General features: G+C 45.8%; 2 protein-coding genes across 2 annotated transcripts in view; one reads left to right on the forward strand and one right to left on the reverse strand.

Annotated features, from left to right (window-relative positions):
* LOC128016051 (alpha-1-syntrophin-like) overlaps positions 1–14,703 on the forward strand; it is a 34,553-nt gene that overhangs the window by 4,756 nt on the left and 15,094 nt on the right. The window lies entirely within an intron of this gene.
* LOC128016050 (toll-like receptor 13) lies at positions 1,785–5,696 on the reverse strand. Its single transcript, XM_052600369.1, has 2 exons — positions 5,579–5,696; positions 1,785–4,783 (listed from the first exon to the last, which is right to left on the reverse strand). Exon 2 carries the CDS (start codon positions 4,746–4,748, stop codon positions 1,890–1,892), a length of 2,859 nt encoding a protein of 952 aa, XP_052456329.1. The 5' UTR covers positions 4,749–4,783; positions 5,579–5,696; the 3' UTR covers positions 1,785–1,889.

The following is a 14,703-nucleotide window of genomic DNA, read 5'->3' on the forward strand; positions in this document are numbered from 1 at the left end:
TCATTCATACTAAAATAACACTGATTTAAAACTTGAAAATGAAGAATGTAAGTCATAAATATTAGTTTAATAAATACTGTTATTTTTCATAAATACTCAATCTTATATTTTACAGTACTATTACAATATATATTTCATTATATTTATTTATTTATTTATTTATCACATTTTAAATTGTGCAGTCCTACAATAAAGCACAGCAAACCTGGAGCTCTTTAAAAAAAACTGACTGCAGTTTAAATCAAAATGCATTTTAGAGAGGTGTACACTGAGATCCAAAAGTCTGAGACAAGCACATTGTTCTAATGCTCATAATATAATTCGTAATTAAAGCGTTTGTGCTAAAATAGAAGCATTTCTCTAGAGGACTCAGACTTTTGAATGCTGTTTTTGCAGAAGAAGGATGCAATCAGCGAAAGGTCGTTGCATTTTAGCATTATTGTGTTTGTGCAGGACGTCCTGCCAGTGACTGCAGAGGGAAATGATTGATAATGTGCTGGAGCTCAAGCGGAGCACCCTGAGGTTGCCAAAAGAATCTGGCAAGAGCCGAGCTCACAGCCGCATGTGACTTCGAAGGTCAAAAGGTCACTAGAATAGGGGGTGATTACACAAGACCACTTCTGATACACACTGATGATGATGATGATGGTGAGGAAGAAGACATTGGTGTTTCTACTCATGAGCACTAACACACAGTCTGCGAGTTTCTTAAGAGCGATATAAAACCTGGAACCACATATAAATGTTTTATGGTTTAGACTCAAGGTGGTCATTTCACATGCCCTTGAATTTCTAGATGTGTGATTAAATCATAAGAGCCTTTGAGCCCAGCAACACCAGCTGTCTGATTCTCACTGGAAATATCACTCAGGAGACCAAACCATCATTCACTAAAGAAGATATATGTGTGTTTAGGTCTGTAATATTTAGAGCACACCTCGGCTCAAAGATGAAGATGATGAAGTTTTGATTGGTATTATTGCGTTGCCCATAAAAAGCATCAAAGAGCACGTCAGTAGTCAATATTTAGAGCTGGTTTCTGATGAAGTTGATGTGTATTTAGCAATGCACACTTATTACTTTTCAACTAGTTTCATTTGATTTTATGTGATATATGTTGCGATATGAAAAAATACAGAAACTTTAAATCAGAGGCATTGAAGAGCTATATTTGGAATTAAAGAATCATTCTAGAATGATGGGTAGTGTTGTTATATACAGTGGACATATATATATGTCCAAATTGTGCAGCCCTATAACAAAGCAAAGCAAAGCAAACCTGGAGGTCTTTAATTGCATTTTTATGTTTTTTTATATTATATATATTATATATAAATGATAAGTTTAGACATGCATCTGCATAGAAAATAAAAATAATTTTAAAAAGTTATTCAATATTAATACTTTATAATGCAATAATTGCACTTTCATATATTTATGTCTGAATTTTGGTTGCTTTTGTTGCCGAGCTGGTCTGAAAATAAAAATTAAAAAAAATAAAAAATGTAATAAATAATTTTTTTAAAATGTGAACCGTCCTCTAATATTTGAACAAAACTTAAAAAATAAAAAAAAAAACATTCTCTGTCCACTTTGCATAGGCCATATTTCCATTATTTTGATATATATATATATATATATATATATATATATATATATATAAACCGGAAGTGCATATATTTATTTAAATAAATCACAATTTTTTTTAATTTTATCATTGCATTGAGCCATATCATAATAACGGTTTCAGTATAATGACCAAACAACAGATTTTACATTTATAGTATTTTATTGTTCAGCAGACCTGCATAAGATTGGAAAGAACAGTTAGAAGGGGAACTGGTATCCTCAGTCGACTTAAAAGTCACAAAATATTTGAAGACCCGCCTTTAAACATCTTTTCCAGAAAGAATCTGTGTGTCCTCCATGTTTTCTTTAGTCTCGAGGGCTATTTTGAGTTTCTGCCAGAATGCTTGAGTATCTTCTCCAGGTTTGGGGCGCTGTAGATACGTCTGTTTCTTCACCAACTTCCGCATTTGGTAATATGGCGAAAGCTGGTGCATGGGAATATCCTCAAGGAAAACTAGAACCAAAACATCTTCCTGTTCATCAAAAAGTCTAAAGCTGGCCACCTGGATCTCCTGCGAACACCAAACGCTCTTTAGGTAGTTGTGCGTGATCAGGCAGACGGTTTTGCGGCTGTTGTATATTGCGTCCACAATGTTGTCAATAATGGCCTTTCCTGGCTGGAAGTCTCGGTGATGAAGGCACAATCTCAATCCGTGTTGATCCTCAAGTTTGGGCACAAGTTCTTCCAAGACCCATGGCTCTTCTTGAGCATTGTAGGAAATGAAGGCGTCGTATTGGAAATCCAGATGATTTGAGATTTGCTTCCTCTTTTTGTCATTGAGGAAGGCTAAGAAGAGGTAGTATGCATAGACCAGTTGCCATTTTAGAAAGTGGTAGATAAATGAAATGACTAGAGTGAGAAAGACAATGGAAGAGCTGTAGATAAAGCAGATGAAGTCGTAATTCACATTGCAGGATTCAGCGTTGAAAGCGGCTAGACTCTTTCCACTTAAAGAAAGGGGATAGCGACATTCATATCTGTTCAGGTAGAGCACCTGCGTTTTATTTTTCTTGAAGGCCCAGTCGATGAACCAAGCATTACTACAGTCGCATGTAAAGCTGTTGTTTTGCAGGTCAAGCACTTTCAGTTTAGGAAGCGATTGGATGATTTTCTGATTTATAAGTTGAAGTTCATTCATACTTGCTCGTAGGATCGTCAGATTGGAGAGATTTGCATCAACTAAGAAGTCCAAGGACTTAAGGTGAGTCTTACCCAGCGTAATCTTATTTAGGCCTGTTATTGGCTGGAAAAGCTTGGGTGTCAAGGCATCCCTGTTCACAAGATTATTACTTGACAAATCCAAATAAGTAAGCTTGGGAGTGTAACTAAAAGTGTCCACATGTAAATTCTCTATGTTAAGATTCCCAGCATAAAAGTCTTTCAAGTTTGTGAGACCTTTCAGAAAGTTCGAGGGGATGTGGTTTAAGTTTTGACGTTGACTATTAATCTTCAAAACTCTCAGTTCACTTAAATGGATGAACGGTGGACTTTGTAGCTCCTCTTGACTCTCGTATGAGATGTAATTGCAAGACACGTCTAAACTTTTTATGTTAGGCGTACCGGCGAACACATCACGATTTCTTAGAGATGTTTCCGTGATTTTATTAGATGCAAGATGCAAGTCTGTTAAATTTATGAGTCCTGCAAAAGCATATGGATAGATATTTAAAATTTGGTTATCTGCAAGACGTAATGTCTCAAGGGAATTTAAAGCTTTAAAATTGTAATTTTGGATTGCACCCAACTTGTTGTTATTCAAATCTAAACATTGTAAGTTTTGGGGGCCATGTGTAAAGGTTCCACTGACCGTTAACACACGATTGCTGCTCAAAATGAGCTCTTCGAGATTTCCCAAATCCTTGAATACACATGCCTTGATTGTCACAATTCGGTTCCTGTGCAAATACAGATGTCTTAACTGCGTCAGATTGGTAAAATCAGAGCAGTCTAGATTTTGAATGCTGTTGAGATGAAGGTCGAGGATCCGTAAGTTGGGGAGAACCTGAAGAGTGTTGTTAAGTTGCTTCAGGGAGTTCTTTTGTATTCGTAATTCTATCAAGTTGACTAGATGATTGAATGACGACTTATACATTCTCAGTACTCCGTTGTTTCTTAGGTGCAACTCATTCAAAAGTGCACACGGTCTAAACATGTGATCGTTAAGTACAGAAAGTTTGTTGTCCTCCAAGTGGAGACCCCTCAGACTGGGAGAACATGCTTTCTGTAAAAAGATCTCCGCCTTGAACCCCTTCAGACCATCCAGTGCCATCCAGGTCACAGAAGGGAAACTCTGCATTATATAATCCAATTGGTTCACTTCAATCTGATTCCTACTGAGGTTGACAGTCTTGACTGTGTTCAGGAACGCCTTGTCTAGAATAAACCAATCGGGAGTTTTTTTCTGGAAACAGCTTGACAAGTCCAAGTACTCAAGATCAGGAAAGATGTTTTCCATCATCTTGAACACTGTCAAGGGATTCCTCGACAGATCCAACTTTTTCAAACCAAAGAATGCTGACGGGATGTCGCTTGAGTTGAAAACACTGAAGCCGTTCTTTCCCAAGTAAAGTTCTTGCAAATGTGGTACTTGAAGAACAGAATGGAGTTCGGAAAGGTGCTTTAACTTGTTATTGGTTAGGTTTACGAATCTCAAATTCGAAAGTGTTGCAAATGACTGGTTTTCAATCGTCTCTAGGTAATTCGAGTCAAGTCTTAAATGAGACAGGTTTGCAAGACCCTTGAACAGGTTTGTGGTAACACTTTTGATTTTATTGTTGGACAGGTTGAGCTCTTCCAGGTTTGTTAGGTCACTCAGTGCATTGCTGTGTATTTCGGATATCCTGTTGTGAGATATGTTTAAAATGATCAGATTTGAAAGTCCGATGAAATCCCTTTCATCGATCTGATGGATGGCATTATTGGAAATATCCAAATTGACGGTATTGTGTGGTAATGGAGAAGGTATCTTCCAGTAGCTCATCCTGTTGCACAGCACCTTCAGATGGCCAGTGTATTCGAAGGGGAAATAAATCGTGCAGTTACTCAAAGAAAACCCGTCGATCAGGGTTATGAGGACGCAACAGTTCAAAATGAAGAAAAATGCAGAACTTTGCCTCATTTTTATGTTTCCACCCTTTACTTACAGTGTGAAATCTGAAAAATAAAAGAAGTGTTCAGTGATTTAGGAAGAAGATGAGGCGTGCACAAGACCTTAAAATAACAACAGAAGAAAACTTCCTTATTTCTAAGTCTCAAATAGTCTTGATCTTCATGCGTTTGAAAACAAATTCTATAACATTTTGATACTCTTTGTCTTCTGATTTACAAAAGTAATAAAAGTTAAGTGTCAAAATATGCATAAAAAAATACCAATTTGTTAATTCTCCTTATACAGGGTTACTGCAGATTCTGTCTTTAAAAGTCTTGATTTGCCCTTCCATAAATTAAGGCCTAAGTAATAATTTTTTTCAGAGCAGAAAGTCTTACATTCATGAGGTTGTGGCATTAAAAGTTACATGAATTGCTAAAATTACCATCTCTTCATTTTTCCCTTTAGTTTTCCAATACAAAGTTTTAAAAAACCTTAAATCAAGGTACATTTACTTTAGACGCAAGTCTTGTTTTCTGAGAAATAACAGGTAAAAAATTGTGTTCCTTAAATTTCTGTTATTTGGTCTTTTTTTAAAGTCCTATATGTAACTTCATAAAACCTACAGAAACCCTGTAATATCTTATGTTAATTAAAGACAAATGCAATTGGATGTATTACAAACTACTTTTATATAAACATCATTTTTTTTGCAGTATCTCCCCATTGTCAGACTGAAATATTTGTTTTTGTGCAATTAAATTGGCATACCTGATTTTAACAGTCTAGTTTGATCAGTTATGCTAATAGTTTGATCTAGTTATCAGTATTACGTACAAATATAAGAAAGAGATCCCCACCTTGTTTGTCTGTATTTCTCAGTAGCAGCATGACATTCATCCGAGCTTATCAGAGATTTATAACCGGTTTGAAAGAAGAAGCTATTTGTCTAGTTCCCTCTGTTTTCATGCTAAAAATTGAAGGATGTGTCGTCACTGATGTACTGTCTGCTGGTTTGCACGATTCCTCATGATTTCAACATCACAGGTTGTTCATAGGGTTGTCTATTTGAATGTTTTATTGTTTTATTTGTATGTGTTATTAGCCCTAACTACTCTCTCCGGACTTATGACTACAAAACTTTGCTTCACATTCATGCAGTGATGGACAATCTCTCTTTTGGAGTGGAAAGTATGATTTTGCCAAGTAAGACATGTTCCTGGATCAACATCAACAAAGTTTCGAGGGGAGAAAATATTAACAATTTGGGTTAAATCAAGTCGGCTGTTGTCTTGGTTGGAGCATCACTGGCTTGGCTGGAGTCTGGTACAGTAAATATGGCACTGGTTAATGCAAGAACACTCTTAAACAAAACGTGTAATTTAAATGACTTTTTTTACACAACATGATTGGGATTTTCTGTTTATTTCTGAAACATGGCTTAATGTTGGCGAGACACATCCCCTGATTGAACTTTCTCCTTATGACTGTACATTTTTTTTAGTACCCCTAGAACTACTGGCGGACTTGCATGTGTTTTTAAAAAGGGGTTTAAATGCCATCTTTTGTTAAAGGTAAACTATCAGAGCTTTGAGGATCAAGTGATGATGTATGACGGCTAGAAATCTGTTCTGTGTGTGTTGGTCTATAGAGACCACCAAAATATTCAGCAGTTTCCGAGTTTTTGTCACATATGATGCCTGGTTGTGATAACATTTTAATTCCTGGGGACTTCAGTATTCATGTGTGTTGTCCAAGTAAGCCTATGTTTCTGAGTTTTTATAACTGGTGGATTCTTCTAATTTCACAGAGTTTATTTCAAATCCAATCCATGCGCAAGGCCATATTTATGCATCAATATGCGTTTGAAGCCAACATCTGGTGGTTGGGATGTGGTTCCTTTACATCTTCTTAAGGAGATGGTTCATGTTGTTGGGCTGAGTATTAATTCTATTATTAACAGTAGTCTTCATAATGGAGTTGTTCCAACAGGTCTTTAGCAGGTGGTTATTCAGCCACTTCTTAAAGAGCCTAATTTAGACCCGCTAGAACCGAATAATTATTGGCCCATTTCAAAACTACCATGTCTATCAAAGATTTTAGAGAAGGTGGTTTATTCCCAGTTAATGTAATTTTTAAGTATGTATGATATTTTAGACAAATTTCAGTCCGGTTTTGAGGCAGGTCACATGACTGAGTCTGTACTTTTAAGAGTTGTTAATGACCTCCGTATAATCAGAGATGCAGGTAACATGGCAGCTCTGATTTTATTGGATTTAATGCAGCTTTTGACACAATAGACCATGTGATTCTTATAAAGTGGTTTTCCCATTTAACTGGAATTAGTAGGATGGTTTTAAAGTGGTTCTCTGTAAAGTATGGTAACTTTGTTTCAAAGGCAGCACCTGTAACTTGTGGGGTCCCCCAGGGTTCTGTTATTGGCCCTATTTTATTTTCCTTGTATGTATTGCCCCTGGGCTCAATTTTTAAATAATACGCCAAATCTTACCATTTGTATGTGGATGATACACAGATCTGTTTACCTATGAGAGTGGGAGAGAACAATGGTTCTAATTTGCTATTTACATGTCTAGAGGTGATTAAGAGCTGTATGATTCAAAATATGCGATAAATATTAATCGATAAACTGAGATTTTATTTTTGGCTCTGCCAGAGGATTTTTAGATATGTCCAAATATTTGAGTTCATGGTCCGATTATTGCCATGACCAAATAAGGAACTTAGGTGTGGTGTTTGATCCAGAGCTGAAATTTGACAAGAACATTAATGTTGTTTTTATTGATTTTTTTCCAGATTAGGTATATTGCTTGACTAAAGCATATTCTGGCAAGGAAAGACTTAGAGAAAGTTATTAATGCCTTTGTTTTGTCTCGTCTGGACTATTGCAATGTGTTGTATGTGGAGTCCTGCCAGACCACTATTTCACTCTTGCAATTAGTTCAGAATGCAGCAGCTAGGCTGCTAGTGGGTGCTAGGAAAAGTCATCATATCGCTCTTATTTTAGCTTCTCTCAAGTGGCTACCAGTCAACTACAGGATAAAATATAAAACTATTTTGTGTGTTTTTTAAGCAGTGCATGGGATGGCCCCTGCTTATGTGTCTGAGCTCATTACTGTTTGTCAAGCACCTACAGCAAATCTCTAAGATCCAATAATAAGTAATTACTTACTGTCCCTCGTACTTATTTAAAGTTAAAAGGGATTCAGGCATTTTGCTGTTGCAGGGCCGAGACTCTGTAATAGTCCTCCATCAGCAACTTAGAGAGGTCTCATCTTTAAATGCTTTTAAAGCCAAAAACTACTCCTTGTCTTTAGCCTTTGAGAGGGTGAGCTAATCTTTGTTGTTTAATAGGATGTGTGTTGTTTTTAGGTTGTGTGTTTTAATTAAGTGTTTCTTGATTGAATAGCACTTTGGTCTGCAGGTGTAGTTGTAAAGTGCTCTATAAATAAAGTGAATGAAAATGAATGATCTTTATTTAATATCCTAATGAGTTTTGGCATAATAATTTTGACCCATACAATGTATTTTTGGCTATTGCTACAAATATTCAGCGCAATTTAAGACTGGTTTTGTGCTCCAGGGCCACACATGCATCTTTTAAATTGCACATCACATACTGTTCCCTATCTGTCGGTCACTACGAGTTATGTCGACCGACAAATGGGGTCTCACTTGGGAGGCCAATCATCTCTGATTTTAAGAGAAAACGCCAATGAAATTGGCAAGTGGATTAACACACCTGAGCCACTCCCCGTGCCAGCGGGTATAAATAGGGCGACAGGTGCATCCACTCATTAGATTTTTGCTTCGGAGCCGAGTGGTTGTATGAAAGCCGTTATACTCCACAAAGCCATTCATCTGCTGTGTCGGGAAGCTGTTCTGGTTGGCGGTACGGCGCAAACAGCGGTGTCCCTTTCAGCGATTCCCCTGGGCGCTTCAACTAAGAGAGCAGATTTCCTAAAAGAGCAAATCGCGGACGATTCGCGTCTTTTTCAAGACGCCGTTTCGTCCGCGTCCTTCTGGATGCGGTCGTTTCCTGTTCTCTGACAACGGCCACGTTCGCTCTCTTCCGTGTCTGGGCATTCAGCACGCTGAAGGCGCGTTCGTGGATGGTTCATGCACGCACTGCGTGTGTGACCATGGCAACGCTGTGATCGCGTCTCCCCTTTCTTAAAGGGAAGGGAGCAGACCCCTCTGTCACTACCCGTTCTGGTTTCTCTGTCTCGAGCAGAGGACCGCCGGCTAGTGCTCTGGGAGATTTGAAGGTGACCGTGAGAGCTTCTCCGCCGGGCCACGCCCCACGGACCTCTTACCCCTTCCGCAGTGTTTGTCCTGTGCAGCTGCTGGGTGATTTTGCTGGGCTGTCTTATGGCAGTCCCAGCGGGTCATTCAGTTTGCCGCCGGAGATCAGATGTCGATTGCAGCATCGGGGGATGGGTTATCGACCTCTGTGGATGAAGATTCGGCGGGGCTGCCCCCCTCGGGTGTTGTCGCCACTGCCGAATTGGACCCAGAGTCGACAGCCGTGCTTGCCCGGGCAGCTGTGAGCATCAGGATGGAGGTGAATGCACCGCCAGCCCTGAGTGCTCATGGCTGTTTGATTGGTTCTCGGTGTGGAGCGCGACTCACAACCGCGTTTTACTCTGGTTCCTTTCTTCCCGGATGTGCATGGGGAAGTGATGTAGTCGTGGATGGCCCCTTTTACGGCCGGAAGCAGCTCATTTCGTTCCTCCGTCCTCACTACCCTCGATGGCGAGGCAGCTAGGGGTGTGTTGACATTCCCCAGCAGGAGAGTGCGATTGCGGTGCACTTGTGTCCGCAAAACGCCGCCACTGGGAGGGATAGTCCGCGCCCCTCACCCAAGGCCTGTAAGCTGTCGGCCGCGCTCGCTACCAAGGCTTACAGTGCTGCGGGCCAAGCTGTCTCTGCTTTGCATGCCATGGCTATCCTGCAAACCCAACAAGCCAAGGCTTTAACAAATGCACGAGGGTAGGTCCAACCCGAGGTTGATGCAGGAGCTGCGCATGGCGACTGACCTCCCCCTTCTGGGTGACGGAAGTCACAACGCAGTCCCTCGGGTAAGCGATGTCCACTCTGGTGGTCCAGTAGTGCCGTTTCAGGTTCAGCCTGGTCTGTATGAGAGACATTGACAAAGTGCATTTTCTCGATGCTCCCATGTCCCAGGCTGTCCTGTGTGGCGACGCTGTCAGGGGCTGTGCCCAGTAGTTCCTGACAGAACAACAGCAGACTGAGGCCATACAGCACATCTTGCCACGACGTGATCCTCTGGTTGCCACCATTCCGTCGCAGGCAGTGCCTCAGCCTGCTCGTCGCCGAGGGCGCCCCCCTGCGTCCTCCACACCAGCTCCGCCCCGTGCTGAGAGTTCTTCGAGGCCGGCGCGTCGAGCCCCGCGCAGGAGAGCGGCGCCCCCCGTGTCACTCCCGGCTGCAAAGTCCTCGAGGAAGTCGACTAAGCGGCCCTGACACGGGCAACTCGGAGATGCGGAGAACTGCTCTTCAGGAGATGGCGGAGAGAGCGCCACTCCCTCCCCCGGAGGAGGGCCGGGTGGAGAATCTTCTGGTTCTGTTCCGCCGCTGGTCGAACGGCCAGTGGCACCCACATTTTCATTGGAAGAGCAATTTCTCCTTCCTCCGAGTTGCAAGGCTTGTGGGCTGACAATGAGCGACGCACAGCTTCCTCATTCTCACCCACGACGGCCCCTTTCGCCAGCGGCCAAGAGGTCGCGGTTCGGAGACGCAACGCCTCTCCACGCGTCTCTGGCCAGTTCCTCCGGGAACACGGGGAGTGTGGTTGCGATGACCCAGGACGCAGTGCCTTCTGGGCCTTCCGGCACGACTCCCCATCGCTGCACCACTGCGGGTATGTCGACTGTCCCTTTGGTGCCACTTGTACGGTATCTGGGAGCGTGGCTTGCGCTGCCCAACCCGTCACGCTGGCTCATCCGGACGGTTCGACTCGGCTATGCGATTCAGTTCGCCCGGCGACCCCCCCCAAGTTCAATGGCATGCTCGAGACTTCGGTGGCAGTCCAGGACGCCCCTGTCTTGCGCGAGGAGATTGCTGTCCTCCTGGCGAAGGATGCAATCGAGCCGGTCCCTCCAGCCGAGATGAGGACGGGGCTTTACTGCCCTTACTTCATCGTGCCCAAGAAAAGCGGTGGCCTTCGACCTATCCTGGTTCTGCGAGTCTTGAATCGGGCCCTACACAAGCTCCCGTTCAGGATGTTGACACAGAAACGCGTTATCAAATGCGTCCAGCCCCAGGACTGGTTTGCAGCGATCGACCTGAAAGACGCGTACTTTCATGTCTCTATCCTCCCTCGTCACAGACCGTTCCTGCGCTTTGCTTCCGAGGGTCAGGCATGGCAGTACAAGGTCCTCCCCTTCGGGCTCTCCCTGTCCCCCCGTGTCTTCATGAAGGTCGCGGAGGGCGCCCTTGCCCCACTTTGGGAAGTGGGCATCAGGATCCTCAACTATCTCGACGACTGGCTCATTATGGCCCGGTCCCGAGAAGAGTTGTGCGATCACAGGGACTTCGTGCTTCGGCACCTCAGTCAGTTGGGGCTTCAGGTCAACCGGGAGAAGAGCAAGCTCTCCCCTGTGCAGAGAATCTCTTATCTCGGTATGGAGTTAGACTCGGTGAGTATGATGGCACGTCTCACCAGCGAGCGTGCCCACTCAGTGCTGAACTGCCTGAGTTCCTTCAGAGGCAGGACAGTGGTACCGCTGAAACACTTTCAGAGGCTCCTGGGGCATATGGCATCCGCAGCCGCAGTCACGCCGCTCGGGTTGCTTCATATGAGACCACTTCAGCACTAGTTACACTTCCGAGTCCCGAGATGGGCATGGCGCCGCGGTACACATCGTGTCACCATCACACTGATGTGTCGCCGCCTATTCAGTCCTTGGTCGGACCTTGCTTTTCTACGGGCCGGCGTGCCCTTAGAACAAGTGTCCCGGCACGTTGTTGTCACAACAGATGCCTCCAACTCGGGCTGGGGCGCGACATGCAACGGGCAGGCAGCTTCAGGGTCCTGGACAGGACCTCGACTGCTGTGGCACATCAACTGCCTGGAGTTGCTGGCAGTGCATCTAGCTTTGCGACGGTTTCGTCCGCTAGCGCTGGACAAGCACGTGTTGGTCCGCACGGACAACACTGCGGCTGTTTCGTACATCAACCGACAGGGCGGTTTACGATCACGTCGCATGTCTCAACTCGCCCGTCATCTCCTCCTCTGGAGTCAGACGTGGCTCAAGTCGCTGCGTGCTGTCCACATCCCGGGGGAGCTCAATCGTGCAGCCAGCGTGCTCTCACGACAGCTCACTTTCCCCGGGGAATGGCGACTCCATCCCCAGACGGTCCAGCTGATCTGGAGTCGATTCGGGAAGCCCAGGTAGACCTGTTTGCTTCCCACGAGTCCTCCCACTGCCAGCTGTACTATTCCCTGTCCCAGGCCCCCCTGGGCACAGATGCACTGGCACACAGCTGGCCTCTGGCTTTACGCAAGTATGCGTTCCCCCAGTGAGCCTGCTCGCACAGACACTGTGCAAGGTCAGGGAGGACGAGGAACAGGTCCTGTTGGTTGCGCCTTACTGGCCCACCCGGACCTGGTTTTCGGAACTCATGCTCCTCGTGACAGCCCCTCCCTGGCGCATCCCCCTGAGGAGAGACCTTCTCTCTCAGGGGCCTGGCACCATTTGGCACCCACGCCCAGATCTCTGGAACCTCCATGTGTGGCTTCTAGACGGGACGCGGCAGACCTAAGTGATCTGCCCCCAGCGGTGGTAGACACTATCACTCAGGCTAGAGCCCCTTCTACGAGGCAGGCCTATGCTCTGAAGCGGAGTCTGTTCACGAATTGGTGTTCTTCTCACCGGGAAGACCCCCGGAGATGCCCGGTCAGAGTCGTGCTTTCTTTCCTGCAAGGTAGGCTGGAGCGTGGGCTGTCACCCTCCACCCTGAAGGTGTATGTGGCTGCCATTGCAGCACATCACGATGCAGTGGACGGCCGGTCCCTGGGGAGGCATGACCTGATCGTTAGGTTCCTGAGGGGTGCCAGAAGGTTACATCCTCCTAGGACACCCCTGATTCCCTCCTGGGACCTCTCTATTGCCCTGGCGGGACTTCAGAGGGGTCCCTTTGAGCCGCTGGATTCGGTTGAGCTGAAGTTCCTGTCTCTCAAGACAGCGCTCCTGATCGCGCTCACTTCCATCAAGAGGGTCGGGGACCTCCAAGCATTTTCGGTAAGTGAAGAGTGCCTTGTTTTCGGGCCGGCCTACTCTCACGTTGTCCTGAGACCCCGGCCTGGATACGTGCCCAAGGTTCCCACCACTCCCTTCCGAGACCAGGTGGTGAACCTGCAAGCGCTGCCCCTGGAGGAGGCAGATCCAGCCTTGTCGTTGCTGTGTCCCGTAAGAGCGCTTCGCATATACGTGGACCGCACCCAGAGCTTCAGAAGCTCTGAGCAGCTCCTGGTCTGCTTTGGAGGTCAGCAGAAGGGGAAGGCTGTCTCTAAGCAGAGGTTGGCCCACTGGATAGTGGACGCCATCGCCTTGGCTTACCATTCCCAAGGCGAGCCGTGCCCCCTGGGGGTGAGGGCCCACTCCACACGGAGTGTGGCCTCCTCCTATGCGTTGGCGCACGGCGCCTCTCTGGCAGACATTTGTCGAGCTGCGGGCTGGGCGACACCTAACACCTTTGCGAGGTTTTACAACCTCCGTGTAGAGCCAGTTTCCTCCCGTGTGTTGGGTAACAGGTAATTGGCGGGAAGGGCTGGCTGGGTGTCTCGCTTGCTGCGCCATTCCCCCTAACACGGGGATGTGAGCGCCTTCTTCTCCCAGTAGAGTTCCCCGGTTGGCGTACCCTGGTCGAGCATCCTCCAGCACCCTCGGCGTCAGACTTGGCGGAGCAGTCTGTCGCCAGGCCCAGTACTGGCGTTAGCATGCCCGGAGCCGGTCAGCCCCTGTACTGGGCTAGGTGTCCATATGACTGGGTTCCCTACGGGTAATCCCATATGTGTATTCTTCCACGGTAAGGTTTCCCTCTTGGCAAACCCGTGTCTTCCCTTGACAGATCGCTCTGTCAGTCTCTTCTGGCAGCTGTTCCATCCCTACTCCAAGGTAGGACCTGCCTCAGAGACCCTTTCCATATGTAGTACTGCCCCCTGGGTCAGTCCATATCGGTATATCCACATGTCACCTCCCTACGGGTAGGATGTGGTCTCCGTAGCGACCTTTCCTAAAGGCTCGCTTCCCCATTGTCTTGCCAGCTGAAAGAACAAATAGGGAAGATTTGAAGCAATCTTTCACTGAAGGTTGAAATCCCTTCCATTTACTTTATGTGGGCGGAACAGCAGCATGGCCTTCTCCAGCAGCGATGTACTCACCCTTTGGCCCCTTCGGTACCAAGGTCAGTGAATTTGCGCTGGGGCTTTGGGAAGGTTACGACCTTAAGCGTAGCTTTTGTGGCACGCCAAGGCTTGTCAACAATTGCAGCGCCTCAGGGTTGTGACGAGGTTCAGGTTATGGCGTTTTCCATAGGACCCCATTTGTCGGTCGACATAACTCGTAGTGACCGACAGATAGGGAACGTCTCGGTTACGTACGTAACCCTCGTTCCCTGATGGAGGGAACGGAGACGTTATGTCCCCATGCCACAACCTTGAACCATTCGCTGTTGCCGGGACACGTTCTCGGCTCCTCAGCGTAAAACCTAATGAGTGGATGCACCTGTCGCCCTATTTATACCCGCTGGCACGGGGAGTGGCTCAGGTGTGTTAATCCACTTGCCAATTTCATTGGCGTTTTCTCTTAAAATCAGAGATGATTGGCCTCCCAAGTGAGACCCCATTTGTCGGTCGACATAACGTCTCCGTTCCCTCCATCAGGGAACGAGGGTTACGTACGTAACCGAGACGTTTTTATGATATGATGGTCAGTTTAAA

Source organism: Carassius gibelio, chromosome A6 (genome assembly GCF_023724105.1).
Source record: "Carassius gibelio isolate Cgi1373 ecotype wild population from Czech Republic chromosome A6, carGib1.2-hapl.c, whole genome shotgun sequence".
In the NCBI taxonomy this organism is placed as follows: Eukaryota; Metazoa; Chordata; class Actinopteri; order Cypriniformes; family Cyprinidae; genus Carassius; species Carassius gibelio.